The 18280-nt window shown below is 36.4% G+C and overlaps 1 protein-coding gene across 5 annotated transcripts in view; it reads left to right on the forward strand.

Annotated features, from left to right (window-relative positions):
• The window catches only part of LOC145678756 (TELO2-interacting protein 2-like), a 37377-nt gene extending 26074 nt beyond the window's left edge, over positions 1-11303 (forward strand). For all 5 annotated transcript variants that reach the window (XM_081749247.1, XM_081749248.1, XM_081749245.1 and 2 more), the window contains one exon: positions 10992-11303. In XM_081749247.1, the coding sequence (XP_081605373.1) occupies positions 10992-11279 (288 nt within the window). In that variant the 3' untranslated portion in view covers positions 11280-11303. The remainder of the gene's footprint in view (positions 1-10991) is intronic.
• Positions 11304-18280: the final 6977 nt, after the last annotated feature.

Genomic DNA, 18280 nt, shown 5'->3' on the forward strand with positions numbered 1-18280 from the left:
ATGGAACTGCATTTATCGCTTTTGTTATACAGAGTGGCACGATAGCGTGAAATAGGGTGCGGATAGGGGATTGAAGGAGGAAAGGATGCTATTTCATAAAAACACCATAACAGTTGCCATTGACATGTTTAGCAACGTGTGTTTGTACATTTTATGAAACGAAAATCACTTATTAAAGTGCAGTGATTGTTCAGAAGACATTTCATTGTTAGCTGAAATTGCTTCAAAAGTTTATTGTTAACTATTAATGTTCTTATGAAATTATACTCTATCCGCTTCCCACTTTCCACCTGTTATTTACTCCAAGCTTCCGCACCTGCACAGTATTCAGCTTTCAAATAAGTCAGTTGGTTTCGCCACCGTAGGACGAGATGGGTTTTCCGTTAGGTCTACAGTTGGTGTTATGGGCCTGGTTAGGACGCTTTTGAAATTCTCTGCTGCTGACGTTTCATTTCACTTCATGGTGTATCAGACTATTAATTTGTTACCTTATGCTCGGCATAACGTAACATGGCCCGGTGCTTTTGGGCACCTTGTATATTGGAAGAGAAATTTTAATTTTATTTAGAATGTCAGAAAAACATGTTTTATTTTGTAGTAGGAAACTGTAGGTCGCAAATTTTGCGTAATTTCAGTTAAGTAAATCGTTTCAACGAATATTACATGAAGAATATATGATTAGTAAGTATATTTTGTATATTTCACGTATTTATCCAAAAATATAACATTATTTTAGAAAATAAGTGTATATTCCAGCTTTTCCTATGGTTTTCAGTTTAATTTTATAGATATTTCGGCATAGGGAATCTTCACAAGAAAACTAAAATTTTAATTTCGTGAATCTTCTTCAAAATTCCAAATTAAGAAAGTCAGCCATAATTTCTTCTTGGTGCATCTCTTTGTTTTCGGAGTAAATTATTTGATTGGATAATCCGCAATCACAGCTGTAGCAGAGATTTTCGGTTTTCTTTGATCTTAGCACCGAAGCCTATCATCCGATAGTTACGTCACAATTATCTTCCAATTAGGGATCATCTTCCCGTTGTTCTTTGTCTTACATCTTTAGCCATTACAGGAGACAGGCGTACAGTGTTCGTCGTCTGTAGAAATTGTGAAATAATTAGTCTTTATTTTAAAACTGTGGTTTATTCTTAGTTTTGGTCTTGCATCAGAAGTTATCAGCGGATATAGACGTGCTGTGTTTGGCGTTTGAACGAAATTGTTAAATAATTAGTATTCTAAACTGTGAATTGGTTTTCGTCTTGTATCAGTGATACTCTTATGGAATGTGCTTATTGGAAAATTTTACGTTCTCGAACAGCGAGAAAACGTAGGAGAAGCTGAATAAGACGGTGGCGAAGAAATCAGGTCTTGAGTTTGGTGCTCAGGAAGAAGAAGTTGAGTGGCGCTCAATGGCCATTTAGAACGGCACTACAGTTGTTGGTACCTGTAAACATTTTTAGAATCCACGAGTTAAAAATCTCAAAGGAGATTTTCGTGGCATAACATCATCACAAAACATTTTTTTTTTAATATCAGTTTATTCAGTTATCGAAGGAATGGATTCATGTAAGTAGGTAACTAGTGGAAACCAAATTTAATTCAGGTAGTGGCAACTTCTAAATTCCTTGTCTTGGCGGAACAAACGAGTGTGATTTTCTTTTCTTGTGCATGTGTAAAATTTTCAACATGATGTGTTAAGTGCATTAAGTTTTCCCCAACACCGCACACATACGGGTCTGGACAATGTGACATCGTGATTTCATTCAATGGGGGGGTGGGGGGGTGGGGGGTGGCGGAAGAAAGCTAGATTATCTCAGCACAGAGCGATTGTCATAACAACAAGGAAATGTGTGTACCACACACACATTTTCCCCCAGTGAAAAGAGATGTTTAGATTCCCTGAAACCTCGAAATTTCATTTTTCGGTAGTACTGCTCGAAATTAATTTTTATAATTTGGCATGTTTTCTTTGGTTTGAAAGTAATTCTAAACGTTATAATAATTTTGGAAGTAAGTGTCAGATTCACGGCTGAAGTCAAGTGCAAGGGTACATGAATTTTGCGTACTGGTAACAGGAAGCTATCGTCAATAGGCTAAATCTCCGTGATATTTTATTCTGATACCCATCGAGTTTTAAAATTTCCGTTCGAATGATTACTAGTAGAAATATTTTTTTTTTAAAGAAAACTCAGAATTTCAGAGCGACACTAAAGTAAATAACCACTGCGTCTTTGGTTATAATGTGATAGCAAAACAAAAGATAAATGCATAAATGAGAATGGTGCTTCATAAAATATGTGTGAGACTTTTTTTTTCCTTGCTTAGGTTAAGTTAGTATAGTGTAGGTAGGTTAGGATAGGGACTTTAGGTTTAAGTTGTGCGAATATGTTATATGAGTGTCTACCTGTGCTAGATTCTTCAGTGGGTCCGAGCTAAAAGAGAGGTAGCGAAAAGCGTAAATCCTCTATGCCGGCCACATTCTCAATGCACAGAGGAGGTTGAGCACCAAAGGAATAGAGAAAGAAAGTAAAATGTAGCTAACCACAACCATATGTAGTGAAGTTTTTTTTTTTTTCAATAGTGTAGTGTATTTATATTGTGTTATTTTCATTTGTTTGTGTCGATATAATGTGAATGTTTTGAAAAGTCAAGAATATTAATGAATATGAATATTTCAGGAATATCTGTGGAAAATTAAATAATGTTTAGGCTCTGAAATTTAGAAAATCGAAAATATTAGTTTCTCAGATGGGTATGTCAGTATGAGCAAGTGTAAATGTTTTATTTTTTATCAAATTTTCTTGTTCATTTCACTTTTCATGAATATTGTCAAATAAAATTTACTAGCCGTGAAAACCTTTTTCTTTTCAAGTACAGAATATAATTCTTTTGTAGTTTTAAGTAATAGAAATCTTGACTTACAGTTATGTTTTGGTATGTGAAGCATGATCAAAGCAAAGAGCAGTACGTACAGAATAATAATTATACTGGGGAAATGAAATAGCTGTGAATCAAGGAAAGAGACTTTCCTTAGTGTGACCGGGGTTGGAAACAACCGAATCTGTAAAAATTTTCTCATTTTATCAGTTTTAAATCAAAATCTCAGTTTGGATTTTTTTTTTTAAGTTGCACGACAAAATTCTGTTTTCGAGATTTGTAAGATTTTTCTTTTATTTAGATAGGGCTTTTTTACAGACAACATTAAGATCTTCTTTGTGCTCATTGCCAGCTCCACTCGTAGCTCGGTGTCCTGTGTCTGTAGTCGTGGTTCACAACCTATTTCCGGATGGGATGTGAAGAATGAACTGCAGGCCTGGACATCGGACGGTGGGTTGAGATGGAAGAGACTTTTGGATCTTTACATTTTGGGCCAGATTTGAGTTCTATTTTCCGTAGATGATTGGCTTGGTGAGTGTATCAGTGACTGTTGATAACGAGTCCATACATGCCCAGTAGGTTCGGTGTCACTAGTCAGTGGTGCATTCGGCATAGCCTGTAGTCTCAAGGAAAGGAAACATCATACAAAATACAACAGTATCAGCATTTTATTTCATCATTTATCATTTATTTATTTATTTATTTTTTTAAAGTAAAAATGGCGACCCTTATCCAGGATTTCTGTTGTTTCAATCCTACGCGAGTGCTAAGGAAAAACAAACAATCACAGCAAAGTATTTGTAATGGGGATCATTATGACAATCGACTTATTGAGTGATTCATGGTCACTTCTGGATCTGTGTGTGCGTGATGTTGAGGAAAACAAATTTAATGAAAGTGAAGATGTCTGCTGGTAGCAGATCGAGTAACGAATCTCGTCATCCGAACGAATATATATGTTGTAGTGACGAAATTGCAGGGTTCAGTGTATATTGTGACAGTTGCTTCAGATGGGTGCATGCCCAATGTTATGGTTTGTCTGATGAACAAGTCCAAGAATTAGATAAAAGTAGTGAACCGTGGCTATGTAAGCCTTGCATGGCGAAACAGGTGACAGTGTTGCCACTTCCGAAGTCATCGGAAACAGATAGCGAGGAAGGTGAACATGAAACGCAGGGTAGCCCGAACGAATCGGACAAGGAGGAAGGAAATCGAGGAAATGTAGTTTCCGGTTCTAATGTACAATTAACTGACTTTGCAGCCATGATGGAACGTTTCAGCCAGGCTTTAACTTTAACGCTAAATGAAAAATTTGAAAAAGTAGATAATAAATTTCAGGCTATGAATAATCAGGTTGATAGTAAATTCCAGGATATTAGTTATAATTTTCAGGATATGAATGAAAAATTTGAAAAGGTAGATAGTAACTTTCAGTCAATGAATCAGAAATTCGACAATGTCAAATTCGAAATGTTGCAAGTAATTAATGAGAAGGTGGCTCATGTAAACGAAGACGTAGAGGCTGTTAGGTCGGAAGTTCGCGATTTGTATACATCTGTTGGGAATTATCAGACTAAGATAGACGCGCGGGTAGATGCCGTTGAGGAAAGTCTCCGGTTATCGGTTGAGGCGCAGAATCGACGATGTGATGACTTGACTAAGGAGTTCTCACATCTCGAACTAAGTACCCAGAGGTCGTATCAGGCACTTGAAGCCAAGATTCAGAATTAGAAGAGAACCAAAACCAAAGAAAAGACAAACGGTGTGGACGTAAACGATCGCGAGACTTTGTGGTCTGTGATGGAATCGAGTCTGATGGGACCGAGTCAGATATCCAAGTGGATGTACCGGTCTCTTCCGTTGGGGAGACTCGTGCTATTCCCACGGTGACTGTCTCTGTCTGTCAGCCGACCAGCATTCACGGCACAAACGTCCTTCCATTTGAATTACCCTCACATACGTTGAACTTAAGCAAGTCGAATACATCCTGTGTTGAGACAATAGGTTATCAGGCGTTGTCCAGGAGGTCGAATCCATTGTTAGTTTCACCTCAGGTGTCAGGATCTTCAAATACCAGGTGTCGGTTGAACCATGTGGTGTCCTCTAGTAATGTGGTAGACATGACTCCTTCGTGTGCTAGAGTTCAGGAGGGAATGTGTGGTGACGCGGTGGTATCGATGTCAGACAACTTAACTTCTGGACAAAATTACCAACATTATTCTATTTTCGGTCAAAATTACTCGGGTGCAAAGAGCCCCGTTGTTGGCCACAATTCTCCCGTGAACACCAGTAGAAGCGAGGAAGGCTTTGGTAAGCGAACTCTAAATTTAAGACTTTCTGAACTAAATCATTTACCTACATTCTCTGATGAATACGGTTTGGCTAGATCATTCTTAGAAAATTTAGAACAAACGTTTAAGGTAATTTCGGCATCAGAATACGAACGTCTAACCTTGGTACCTTGTTGCTTAACAGCTGGGGCCAAGACGTGGTTTCAGACTGTTTGTAAAGACATCAGTAGTTATGCAGATTTTGTGCGTCTATTTCGGGAACACTATTTTTCGGCAAGGATGGAAAGATTGCAAAAGAAGTTTATTCAAGGGATGAAGTATGATCGAGCGAAATACAACCGATTGACAGATTTTGCATGGAAAATTGGAGCGGAATATTATGCGGTTGCACAGCATTTGGATGAAACCGAACTCATTGAAATTGTCTTGGACTGTTTACCAGCTGGTGATGCCAAGTTACTGCGGGCTGTTGAGCCGAAAAATATCCAACACCTTATGGTTAAAATAGCCGAGATTGAAGGACATCCGGAGCCGAATGAACCGGTCACGGACAAAAGGTTTAAACGTTTTCAGGTGCGTCAGGCAAAAGTAGTCAAAAAGGCCGAAAAGTCAGGAAAACAACCCACAACAATACTTCGTCTCAGACGGAGGAAGACGAAGGAAAGAGGAAGGAAGGAAATTCCAATGGGAAAGGAGGAGATGACCGATTTTCTAGAAACAGGGGTCGAAGAAGAAACTTTCAGATACGAAGACCTTGGCCCAATAATGGAAGACCGAATTGGGTAAGAGATGACCATGGAAATCGGAATGCTCCGTATAGGTACAACCAACGCTACCAACCAGCAGCGATGAGTTACGGGTATCCGCGGGGTACATCTCAGACATGCGCGCCAAATGCGATGAACTCAGCAGGAGCGCAAGTCTATCCGGGATATGCGCCGAATTTACTTCCTGGAGGGGGAGTGGCGACTCCCATGTCCACTCCTTCCCCAGGAGTGAACATGGCAATGTCCACTGGATGGCCTCCGCAATATTCGACATTTGTACCTACGGTGTCTCAGCCACCGGAAACGAACGGGAATAGTTTGGGAAATGCATATCGCAGCCCTCATTAGGGGAGAGTGTGGACTGCGAAATGGATTCCTCAACTCCCCGAAAAAAACAAGATCAGTTAGCGAGTAGTCAAAATTTCAATTTGGTTACAACCTCATTCGATTTTGTTACAAACCCTCCAAATTCAAAATTAATTGTTTCGGAAAGATCCGTATTGTGGAAAATTACATACCATTTGGAAAGGGTGTCAACACAATAATAGGGTATGTGTGGAGAATAATTTGGTTTACGTCAGAAATTCTCAAAATTCTGTTTGGTTGCTGGTCATTCCTTCCAGCTCAGTGAAAAATATTGTTTCGGCAATCCACAACAAAGGCCATTTTGGAGTGAAGCGATGTTTGTCGTTCGCTAAGGCCATGTTCCATTGGAGAGGTATGCGTGAGACTTTTACAAAGTATATTCAAGAGTGCCTTCTTTGTGCACGAACCAAGTACTCCTACAGGGTGATTAGAAAGGAGCCCTGTCATGTTGAGGCGTCTTCTTCCTTTGAAAAGCAATGCCTCGATCTGGTCGGGCTCTTCCTAAGAGCCAGGGATATAAATATATCTTGTCCATCCTGGACGTCTACAGTCGTTTTGTGTGTTTCTTCCCTCTTCGGACGGCACACACAAGAGAGATTGTGGCGGTCCTTGAAAAGAGATATTATTATCAGCTACCATACCCGAAGTATTTGGTGAGTGACCAAGGTCCGCAGTTCTTGTCGGGCGTCTGGAAAGAGTTTTGTCAAAAACACCGGATAAAACATATACTTACCACGCCATACCATCCGGCCTCTCATGGCATTATCGAACGCAGACATCGTGATCTTCATCGCATTCTCCGCCTATATTGCAGTGACAACCAGTCCAAATGGAGTAATTTTCTAAAAGCAGCCCAAGACTTGTGCAATCACTCTTGGTGTGATGCTCTCGGATGTACTCCAGCAGAGCGTTTCTTATCGTATTCAGCATCCAAGAGCTTCAAAGAAAACTTCATTTGGCCCAAAGAGACTGTGCAAGTTAAAGAAGACAAGAAATTTGTAGTTTCTATTCCGGCAGCAGTACCGAAGAAGGAAAGAAAGCTGCGGAAACAACAAGATATCATCACAGAAGGTTCTTTGGTGATGGTGAAAACTCACCATGTGTCGTCAATACCGAAGAAGGTATTCGCCAAATTTATTAGTACCTATGTTGGACCGTATAAAGTGGTATCCTTAACTCGAAATTCAGCGAGATTGCAAACTCTGAAGGGAGAAAACATAGGAGTCCAGAGTTTTGACAATCTGAAACTGTTCCGCTGTTCTGAAGAGAAAAGAAAGGAATTATTAGAAGGATAAAAAAATAAAAAAAAAACTTAGTTTATAGGTTAAGGTTAGGTTAGGATATTATATTATATAGGGTGTATGTATAGTTGTGATTAGAATCGAGAATTTAATCAGAGAAAAAAAAATATTTTGTCTTGTATAATCTTCAGTATTTTTGTAGTCACAAAAAAAATCAACTTAAGAAGAACTCATAAGTTCAGATTTTTTTTTTTCTCCGAAGCTCCCGGAGGATGTTACCTTATGCTCGGCATAACGTAACATGGCCCGGTGCTTTTGGGCACCTTGTATATTGGAAGAGAAATTTTAATTTTATTTAGAATGTCAGAAAAACATGTTTTATTTTGTAGTAGGAAACTGTAGGTCGCAAATTTTGCGTAATTTCAGTTAAGTAAATCGTTTCAACGAATATTACATGAAGAATATATGATTAGTAAGTATATTTTGTATATTTCACGTATTTATCCAAAAATATAACATTATTTTAGAAAATAAGTGTATATTCCAGCTTTTCCTATGGTTTTCAGTTTAATTTTATAGATATTTCGGCATAGGGAATCTTCACAAGAAAACTAAAATTTTAATTTCGTGAATCTTCTTCAAAATTCCAAATTAAGAAAGTCAGCCATAATTTCTTCTTGGTGCATCTCTTTGTTTTCGGAGTAAATTATTTGATTGGATAATCCGCAATCACAGCTGTAGCAGAGATTTTCGGTTTTCTTTGATCTTAGCACCGAAGCCTATCATCCGATAGTTACGTCACAATTATCTTCCAATTAGGGATCATCTTCCCGTTGTTCTTTGTCTTACATCTTTAGCCATTACAGGAGACAGGCGTACAGTGTTCGTCGTCTGTAGAAATTGTGAAATAATTAGTCTTTATTTTAAAACTGTGGTTTATTCTTAGTTTTGGTCTTGCATCAGAAGTTATCAGCGGATATAGACGTGCTGTGTTTGGCGTTTGAACGAAATTGTTAAATAATTAGTATTCTAAACTGTGAATTGGTTTTCGTCTTGTATCAGTGATACTCTTATGGAATGTGCTTATTGGAAAATTTTACGTTCTCGAACAGCGAGAAAACGTAGGAGAAGCTGAATAAGACGGTGGCGAAGAAATCAGGTCTTGAGTTTGGTGCTCAGGAAGAAGAAGTTGAGTGGCGCTCAATGGCCATTTAGAACGGCACTACAGTTGTTGGTACCTGTAAACATTTTTAGAATCCACGAGTTAAAAATCTCAAAGGAGATTTTCGTGGCATAACATCATCACAAAACATTTTTTTTTTAATATCAGTTTATTCAGTTGTCGAAGGAATGGATTCATGTAAGTAGGAAACTAGTGGAAACCAAATTTAATTCAGGTAGTGGCAACTTCTAAATTCCTTGTCTTGGCGGAACAAACGAGTGTGATTTTCTTTTCTTGTGCATGTGTAAAATTTTCAACATGATGTGTTAAGTGCATTAAGTTTTCCCCAACACCGCACACATACGGGTCTGGACAATGTGACATCGTGATTTCATTCAATGGGGGGGGTGGGGGGGTGGGGGGTGGCGGAAGAAAGCTAGATTATCTCAGCACAGAGCGATTGTCATAACAACAAGGAAATGTGTGTACCACACACACATTTTCCCCCAGTGAAAAGAGATGTTTAGATTCCCTGAAACCTCGAAATTTCATTTTTCGGTAGTACTGCTCGAAATTAATTTTTATAATTTGGCATGTTTTCTTTGGTTTGAAAGTAATTCTAAACGTTATAATAATTTTGGAAGTAAGTGTCAGATTCACGGCTGAAGTCAAGTGCAAGGGTACATGAATTTTGCGTACCGGTAACAGGAAGCTATCGTCAATAGGCTAAATCTCCGTGATATTTTATTCTGATACCCATCGAGTTTTAAAATTTCAGTTCGAATGATTACTAGTAGAAATATTTTTTTTTTTTTTTAAGAAAACTCAGAATTTCAGAGCGACACTAAAGTAAATAACCACTGCGTCTTTGGTTATAATGTGGTAGCAAAACAAAAGATAAATGCATAAATGAGAATGGTGCTTCATAAAATATGTGTGAGACTTTTTTTTTCCTTGCTTAGGTTAAGTTAGTATAGTGTAGCTAGGTTAGGATAGGGACTTTAGGTTTAAGTTGTGCGAATATGTTATATGAGTGTCTACCTGTGCTAGATTGTTCAATGGGTCCGAGCTAAAAGAGAGGTAGCGAAAAGCGTAAATCCTCTATGCCGGCCACATTCTCAATGCACAGAGGAGGTTGAGCACCAAAGGAATAGAGAAAGAAAGTAAAATGTAGCTAACCACAACCATATGTAGTGAAGTTTTTTTTTTTTTCAATAGTGTAGTGTATTTATATTGTGTTATTTTCATTTGTTTGTGTCGATATAATGTGAATGTTTTGAAAAGTCAAGAATATTAATGAATATGAATATTTCAGGAATATCTGTGGAAAATTAAATAATGTTTAGACTCTGAAATTTAGAAAATCGATAATATTAGTTTCTCAGATGGGTATGTCAGTATGAGCAAGTGTAAATGTTTTATTTTTATCAAATTTTCTTGTTCATTTCACTTTTCATGAATATTGTCAAATAAAATTTACTAGCCGTGAAAACCTTTTTCTTTTCAAGTACAGAATATAATTCTTTTGTAGTTTTAAGTAATAGAAATCTTGACTTACAGTTATGTTTTGGTATGTGAAGCATGATCAAAGCAAAGAGCAGTACGTACAGAATAATAATTATACTGGGGAAATGAAATAGCTGTGAATCAAGGAAAGAGACTTTCCTTAGTGTGACCGGGGTTGGAAACAACCGAATCTGTAAAATTTTTCTCATTTTATCAGTTTTAAATCAAAATCTCAGTTTGGATTTTTTTTTTTAAGTTGCACGACAAAATTCTGTTTTCGAGATTTGTAAGATTTTTCTTTTATTTAGATAGGGCTTTTTTACAGACAACATTAAGATCTTCTTTGTGCTCATTGCCAGCTCCACTCGTAGCTCGGTGTCCTGTGTCTGTAGTCGTGGTTCACAACCTATTTCCGGATGGGATGTGAAGAATGAACTGCATGCCTGGACATCGGACGGTGGGTTGAGATGGAAGAGACTTTGGGATCTTTACATTTTGGGCCAGATTTGAGTTCTATTTTCCGTAGATGATTGGCTTGGTGAGTGTATCAGTGACTGTTGATAACGAGTCCATACATGCCCAGTAGGTTCGGTGTCACTAGTCAGTGGTGCATTCGGCATAGCCTGTAGTCTCAAGGAAAGGGAACATCATACAAAATACAACAGTATCAGCATTTTATTTCATCATTTATCATTTATTTATTTTTATTTTTTTTTTTAAAGTAAAAAATTCATAATTTACTAAATGTGTGATTTTTCTTTTTCTTTTTTTCTAATAGGCGATGAAGACTTATATGACGATAGCATGGCCCAGGATGCCCATTCACTGTGATAAGTTTCTAGTGATGCTTTTGAAACTCCTGTATGATCTTACCCAAAAGCGAGAAGAAGATACTCGGAGGTCAAATGATGAAGTTATTTTATTGATTGAGGAGTGTTTAGTGTTGTTGGTCAAGATAGCTCCAGATGAAGTACAAACACAAACTTTGGGTATTGAAAAGTTACCATTCAGTGACAAGTTTCATTCAGTTGTTGCCAAAGCTCTTTCTACAGACAAAGATTCATAGACAAAATATAATACATGGAACATGTATTAGTTCTTTATTTTACTATAAAAACCTATCTCTGACTCACTTATCTTTTCTGAGAAATCAGAAGCATTGAGGTTGAAGAAAATGAAGTTAATAAAGAGGTATGTTCTAATATCTCTTAAATCTGTGATTTGTATTTACTGTGTAGATGATAGAATTTATGAATGAGAATGAGCTAACCTCATTCGTTAAATGAGGTTTGATGAGAATGCCTGAATCTAATAAAGTAATTATAACAATTTTTCATTGGTTTTCTGTTACGCTTGGATCATTTTCTTAATTCTCTCTACATTTAAAGGCTTCTAATTGCTATTCATGCTTTTTCGTAACGTCCATATTTCTGCTCCGTAGAGCGAAATACTTTATCAGTTGAAGTCTTTTTTCCAGAATGCATAAAGTATGAAGCAAGAGGAATATGACCTTTGAAAAGCAACACTGCTGAACAGATGTTTGAAGGATAATGAATAAGTCAAGTATGATGTACTTCCTTTCTTTTTTCTCTGGTGCATGGGGTCCTTGGTTCGATCCCAGCCCGCACCAAGTGAGCTTTCTGGTGGAAAAATACCATTAGTGTGGGTTTTCTCGGGGTTCTTCCGTTTCCTTACATTTTCTTCATTCAACCATTTCATTCATCCTTCACCATCACCGTCTCCTTTAGCGTAACCGGCATACTCGTAGGACGTAAAATTTAAAGATTTCATTTAATATTTCCTTTGGTTCCCGAGGGGTGGGGAGAGGAAGAGGTGTCAAAGAAATGTGCTACATATGGAACGTACAATGGTTATGTTTTGCATAGACCTATAAGCATTATGATTAATAGAAAATTGTGAATTGTGACTAAACTTACGAAACTGAACTGTATATATAAGCACTTCCTTTACCTGACAGTCATACTGTTTGCAACCAAAAATGCAATTTTTAGAAATTATCAGACTTATTATTAGCAAGAACTGGTGGAACTTTTAGATCCTACACTGAATATTGAGTCTTCCAAGACAATATATTAGATGCAGAAAACAAGTTCACACTACCTACCTAGGAGCGTCAGTAATTTTTTTTTTTTTCAATTTCTTCTATATGAGAAAATAATAGAATATAACGGTAATAATTGTCTCAGGAAGGATTCTTAGCAATTTTCTAAATGAAAAAGCGTCTGTAGGTATGGTTTAAGCAATTGTTTAATTTATTTTTATCATAATTCCAAAACTACTTACCTTTTCTTCTTCAAATTTTAAATAAAGGTTTACTTGACACAAAATTTTAACGCAGAGTTAATACCCCAAAGAATATAAAGAAAAACGAAACAGGATTCCAGATTTTCTTCTGTAACCTGTCGGATTCTGCAGGTGTCGATCAAATCTATATACGTACAAGTACACTTATATAAATATGACAGGAAGAATACTTATATCAACACGTCTGTGACGCTCGTACACTAGGTCCTGTACAATTTCTTAAAAAAGGTTATTACGAAGTCTTCATACTTCACAACATGTCATGCTTATGAAACATTTCTCATTCGAGCAATGAAATCAAAATTAACTCCGACAATTGGCGCTTTGGACAGAGTCGGAATATGATATAACATCATTGATTACTTCACTGTTCGCAAAATAAGCATAACAGCTTCAGACACTTTCACGGTGAAAATCACCCTGGAAACTACATAATCCCTGGTTCGCTCGTATGTTACAATTTCTCAGCATACAAAGTTGATACCTACCATATTGATGTTAATGGATTTGTCTAATGTCTTGATAACGCTGCCAGTAAAGGCAGAAAATATACAATAGTTATCGATATTCATTAAATATAGGAAGAGGAGCAGAGATATTTAACATTATACGAACAGCAAAACATGTATCGAGTCAACCAGGATCTTTGGCTTACGTGCCGGTGCGTTAACAACAACGCTACCCAATCCGCTTCCTGAATAGCTATACACTCCTAATGTCGGTGTTCAGCCAATTCGACCACATGGACTTGATCACAACTCGTGTGTTAACGCATAGACATAGCTGGAGACCCCAGTTCGAATAACGATGCAGTCGTGCATTTTTTTTTTTTCACTCTGTATATAGTTAAATTCGCACCTATTGAGAAAGTGGTGTGATGTAAAATCGATTGTTTTCCTAATTTGTCAAACTGTAGACACTTGTTCGTCTAAGCACAACAGAGGTTGTGATACAGTGCATGTGGTCTGAGTGGCTATGCACCGATGGCTGGCCAGGAAGCGCACAGGGTAACGTAGTGGTTTGTTAACGCATTTGCGCTGTAATCCGGAGATCCCGGTTCGAGTCACAGTCCAGTCGTGTACCTGCTTCCGGAGCATGGTGGTGAAGAGCAAGTTGTGGCTTTGTATAAAATAGAATGTGGTTTGGTGAAAATATTTGTAAGTTAAATCTCTGGTTTATTGTCGACTGCGAGTAGTTTTGTTTATGGATTACAGCTTTAGAGAGAAAAATATTAAAATGTTCGAAAATTGAAGTATGTGAATCAACTGAAGTCCTGGCTGAAAGTGGCCTGAAGTGCATCTGTATAGTGTGCTAGCAGACACGCTGTCGTCTTTGTTTCTAACTTAATTGTGGGAAGAATGGTTGTGAATTGAAGTGAATTGGAGAAATTTGTGCATATAACTGTGTGAAGAATGGTTGTGAATTGTTCTGGGAAGGCAGGTTTCCGTTATTACTGGTCAGTGTTATTACTATATAATAATGTAACTTTGTGCACACGAGTTCATACATAAGGAAAAACAGCGATTATCAACAATCGGAAATTAGTGGTTAAATATGTGTAAGTGGACAAATTGTGCCCTTATACTTATAAGACTTCATAAGCAAAACAAGGTTTTATCAAGAACCTGAGTGGTCTCTTCGGAACTAAATAGTGATGTCCAAGAAACTTATAATCAGAGTATGGGCTTCTTGAAAATTCCTTCACAAGAAAAGAACGCAAATTAGGCGGTAAAAGTACATATATAGATTTACATAAAAGGACGTAAAAACAGTTAGTAGCAGTAAGTGTTGTAGCATATGCATCGAGTGTAACTAATACTTTCTGATATAGCTAATAATATATCTTAGAAACTTAATACTTTAGTAGATAAATAGTGCATGTTTTTTTCTTTTCTAAATAACAAGACTTGGGAAAAGAGTTACCATATTTTAAGTCCAAATTTAAAATAAATATGGATAAAAGTAAAAATACTTTTTGCTTTCAAAAATGTAAATACAAAGGAAACGACAGTGGAGAGAAAATGGTTGCTTGTGATCTGTGTGGTAGTTGGTTTCACCTATTCTGTATAGAGATAACAGCTGATGAAACAGAAAGTAGAGACATAAAAATGAAGAAAGTAAAACGTAAAATAGACGAAAATGAGATAGAAGGGTTTTGAAGCTGTGAAAACTGCAAACGGGAATGGATAAACTTAAAGAAAGGGAAATATAGTAAAACAGAAGACGTACAAAACCTATTAACTATAATACAGCAACTTCAGACAGAAATAGACAAACTGAAGAAAGAAATACAAGAAAAGTCATGTACATGCGAAAAAGACATCAAACAAATAAACACAGGTAAGCACTTAGGAGATAAGAAATCAGATACGGAAGATGATAAGATACAAGAGAAAACAGAAATGAAGAATCGAGCAGAGGTAATAAAGACAAAGAAAAAACAAGAAACAAAATTTTAAAGAAGCCCCAATGTAAGTGAAGAGAGTACATACCTGGAAAAGAAATATGTGAAAAATCCAACACCAAAGAGAGTATTCCTGAGGAAAGAATAGATAGAGACAATTGGAGATAAAGAAAGTGAAAAAGGAAAAAAATGAAGTAAAAGAAAAGAGAAGAAAAAACCAGAGAAGAAAAACAGCAAGTTATACAAAATAAAAAAGAACAGGTAGTAAGTGAACAAGAAGAAAAATTCTGGAAAATAGTGAAAAGAGGAAAAAGATCAAATGCAAATGTAAGAAATAAGCAACAAAATCCAAATGTTAAAAATATTTTACAGGAAGGAGATGTATTAGTAATAGAAGATTCAATATTAAAAGGTGCAGCGAAATTCTGCGAAAAATATTGAGTTAAGACCCAGGTTTTCTCAGGAATTAGAATAAGTGTATTAGGGAAAATGCTAGAGAAAAATAAAGAAGAATATAAAAATCCAAAAGTAATAGTAGTGTATGTAGGAACAAATAATATAGGAAAAAGAAACGGAAAGCACCTAATCAAAGAAATGTGGGAGTTCCTAGAAAAAGGTAAGGAACTATATCCTGAAAGTAAATGGATTAATATATAGAAATGATGTTTATGAGCATACTATAGAAAAGTTGAACAATGGCATAAATTGGGTTCGTAAACAGCTAGAAACGGTATATGTAGATGCAAATAGAAGACTAACCAAATATGAAGCAGCGAATGATGGAATACACCTTTTAATTGGAGAGGAGGGTGTTTCTTAGGACAACAAATCTTGGAAGAATTATGGACCGGAATGACTGACTGGAAGGGAAAGCAAAATGGAGTAAGGTTGCCAGAAATGAAAAATAATTCTGTAAATATCATAAAAATAGGTTGTTTAAATATTCAGGAAGGGGGAATTCAAATAGAAAAATGGAAGGAAATTATTGATAATATGGAGGAATTAAATATAAACATAATGCTAATTACAGCAACAAACACGAGGGATGAAATTACCCCACCTTTGGAAGATACTAAGTACAAGTGGGAAGGAAGAAATAGAAAGACTGGAGATATTAGAGGAGGAGGAGTTGGAGTTATAGTAAATAAAAATATAAGTATCATAGAAAACAAATTAAGATGTAAATCCAAGGCCGTAAATGATCATTTATAGATAAAGATAAAATTAAAAAAAAAAAAAAGAAAAGAAAAAAAAAGGCATTTTATGTAGGCGTAATATATTGGAGACCGGAAAAAAATCTAGAGTGGAACACGGAAATATGCAATTGTGTAAATGAAGATTTAAATGAAATAAGAAAATGTATATTATATAATAGAAGGAGATTTAAATGCACATTTGATAGAAACGGAAGAAGTAAACAAAAATGGGCAGCTTTTATACTCACTAGTAGAGGATTTAATTTAGAAATAATGAACATTAGAGAAACGCTAGTTAAGAAGACATACTTCAAAAGAGAAATAGCTACTACTATTGATTACTTTCTTGTTAGTGAAAAAAGCAGGAAAATGGTGAAAGAATTTGATGTTATGAAGAGGGAATTTACAGTGTAGGAAGTGATCATAGATTACTAAAAATGGAGTTATTTGATCTGGAGGGCAAGAGAAATTAACTGAAAAAAATAAATAAAAAACATCAAAACAAACTTACTATTAAAAGACTGGAAAAAGAAGATGTAAAGAAATATAGGAAGAGATTAGAAAAAGAATACATAAATGAACAAACCTATGAATCTCTAGAAACAAAAATTAAAAGTGCTGCAGCTAAAGTCACAATTGTGAAGGAAGGCAAGAAAGGTTATAGAGAAAGTAGAAAATTCGATTGAATCTAAGATATAGAAACAAAAAATATAAGAAAAGAAAAAAGCCGAACCCATAGATTAATACTAAAGAAATTCAGGAAAGGAGAAATTGGGAAAGAAGAAGTAATTCAAGCACGGAACGACTATATAAATAGCAAGAAAGATACACACACAGCTAAAATGAAAGAAATAAGAACTTTCAATGAAGAAATAGCAGAAGAAATTAAGTCAGGAGGGAGAGAAGCAGGGAAAAGATTTTGGAGATATGTTAAACAAAAACAAAACGAAAGAGAAAAGAACCCCATTCTAAGAAATGAAAAGGTAGAAATGCTAAAAGACAGGGCGGAAATTGAGACGTACTTAACAAATTGGGCGATGAAGCAAAATTATGAAGAACGGATAAACGAAACAAATAAATTAGCAAAAGTAAGTAATAAGAGTAGAAAGTGGGAGAAAACGGGAGAACCCCGAGAAAACCCACGAGCACGGTGTTTGTCCACCACAAAGTTCACTTGGCGGGGGCTGGGATCGAACCCGGGACCCCAAGCACCAGAGGTGAACGCTCTACCACTGAGCCACCGCGCCCCCCGAGGTTATTAAATACTTCAAATCTACATATTTAACAAAACTTATACAATATGACATTTGTTATTCAGTGTTGCAAAATAAGGGCGCTACAATATCCCAAACACTAAATTTTGGTGGCCTCTATAACATCATAACGCAAGTAACGGATGCAGCAATGCACATCCTAAGTACTTTAGTGTTTAATACTATATGATGATATGGATTTGGAATGAATAGGAACGAAGATAGAAGGGATTTTGAAAATTTTACTTTATTTCAAAAGCCTTTATTTCGTAAAACTGCTTAAACGACCATCTCATTGAATTACGTAGGTGGTTTTGAATAAATGTGAAGACCATAATGCCATTTACAGTAATCTCAGGGCTCATAGTGGTCTGGTCTCTTGTAAATAGTTGAAAAGTGACCAAAAGCACACGAAAAAGTGACCAAAATCTCATTATGCCCCTTTTTTTCTTTGTCAATTTCTCCATCACCTCTCTCGTTGTTTGTTCTTTTGTTTCATCTTTACTTCTTTTTGAGCTTCCTCCTTTTTTAGGTTTTCTAAGTATGCTTTGTAGTTACGGTAAGCAGACTTAGCAGATGCAAGAAGCTTCTAAGTAAGTGGAACCAGTTCTGGCCTATTTCCGAATTTCTTCATCCCAGACGTTATATTTAACTTAGCATTGAGAGTTCTCAAAGTCATGAAATATTCAAATTCTTCACCTACTTTTAAGAACATACAAAAAGCATTCCAACAAGACGAACATGATGAACCACACAAACACACACGAAACGTTGAGCGGAGCGTTAAGACAAAGAAGGGTTCTCAACTCCACCTAGAGAGCTTTAAGCATCCACCAACCATCCACTCTGCTTTAGAAAGAATAAAAGCTGAAGTGAGAATAAAGCTGAC

The sequence above is a fragment of the Thermobia domestica genome, chromosome 2, assembly GCF_964235325.1.
Source record: "Thermobia domestica chromosome 2, izTheDome1.hap1.1, whole genome shotgun sequence".
Taxonomy (NCBI): Eukaryota; Metazoa; Arthropoda; class Insecta; order Zygentoma; family Lepismatidae; genus Thermobia; species Thermobia domestica.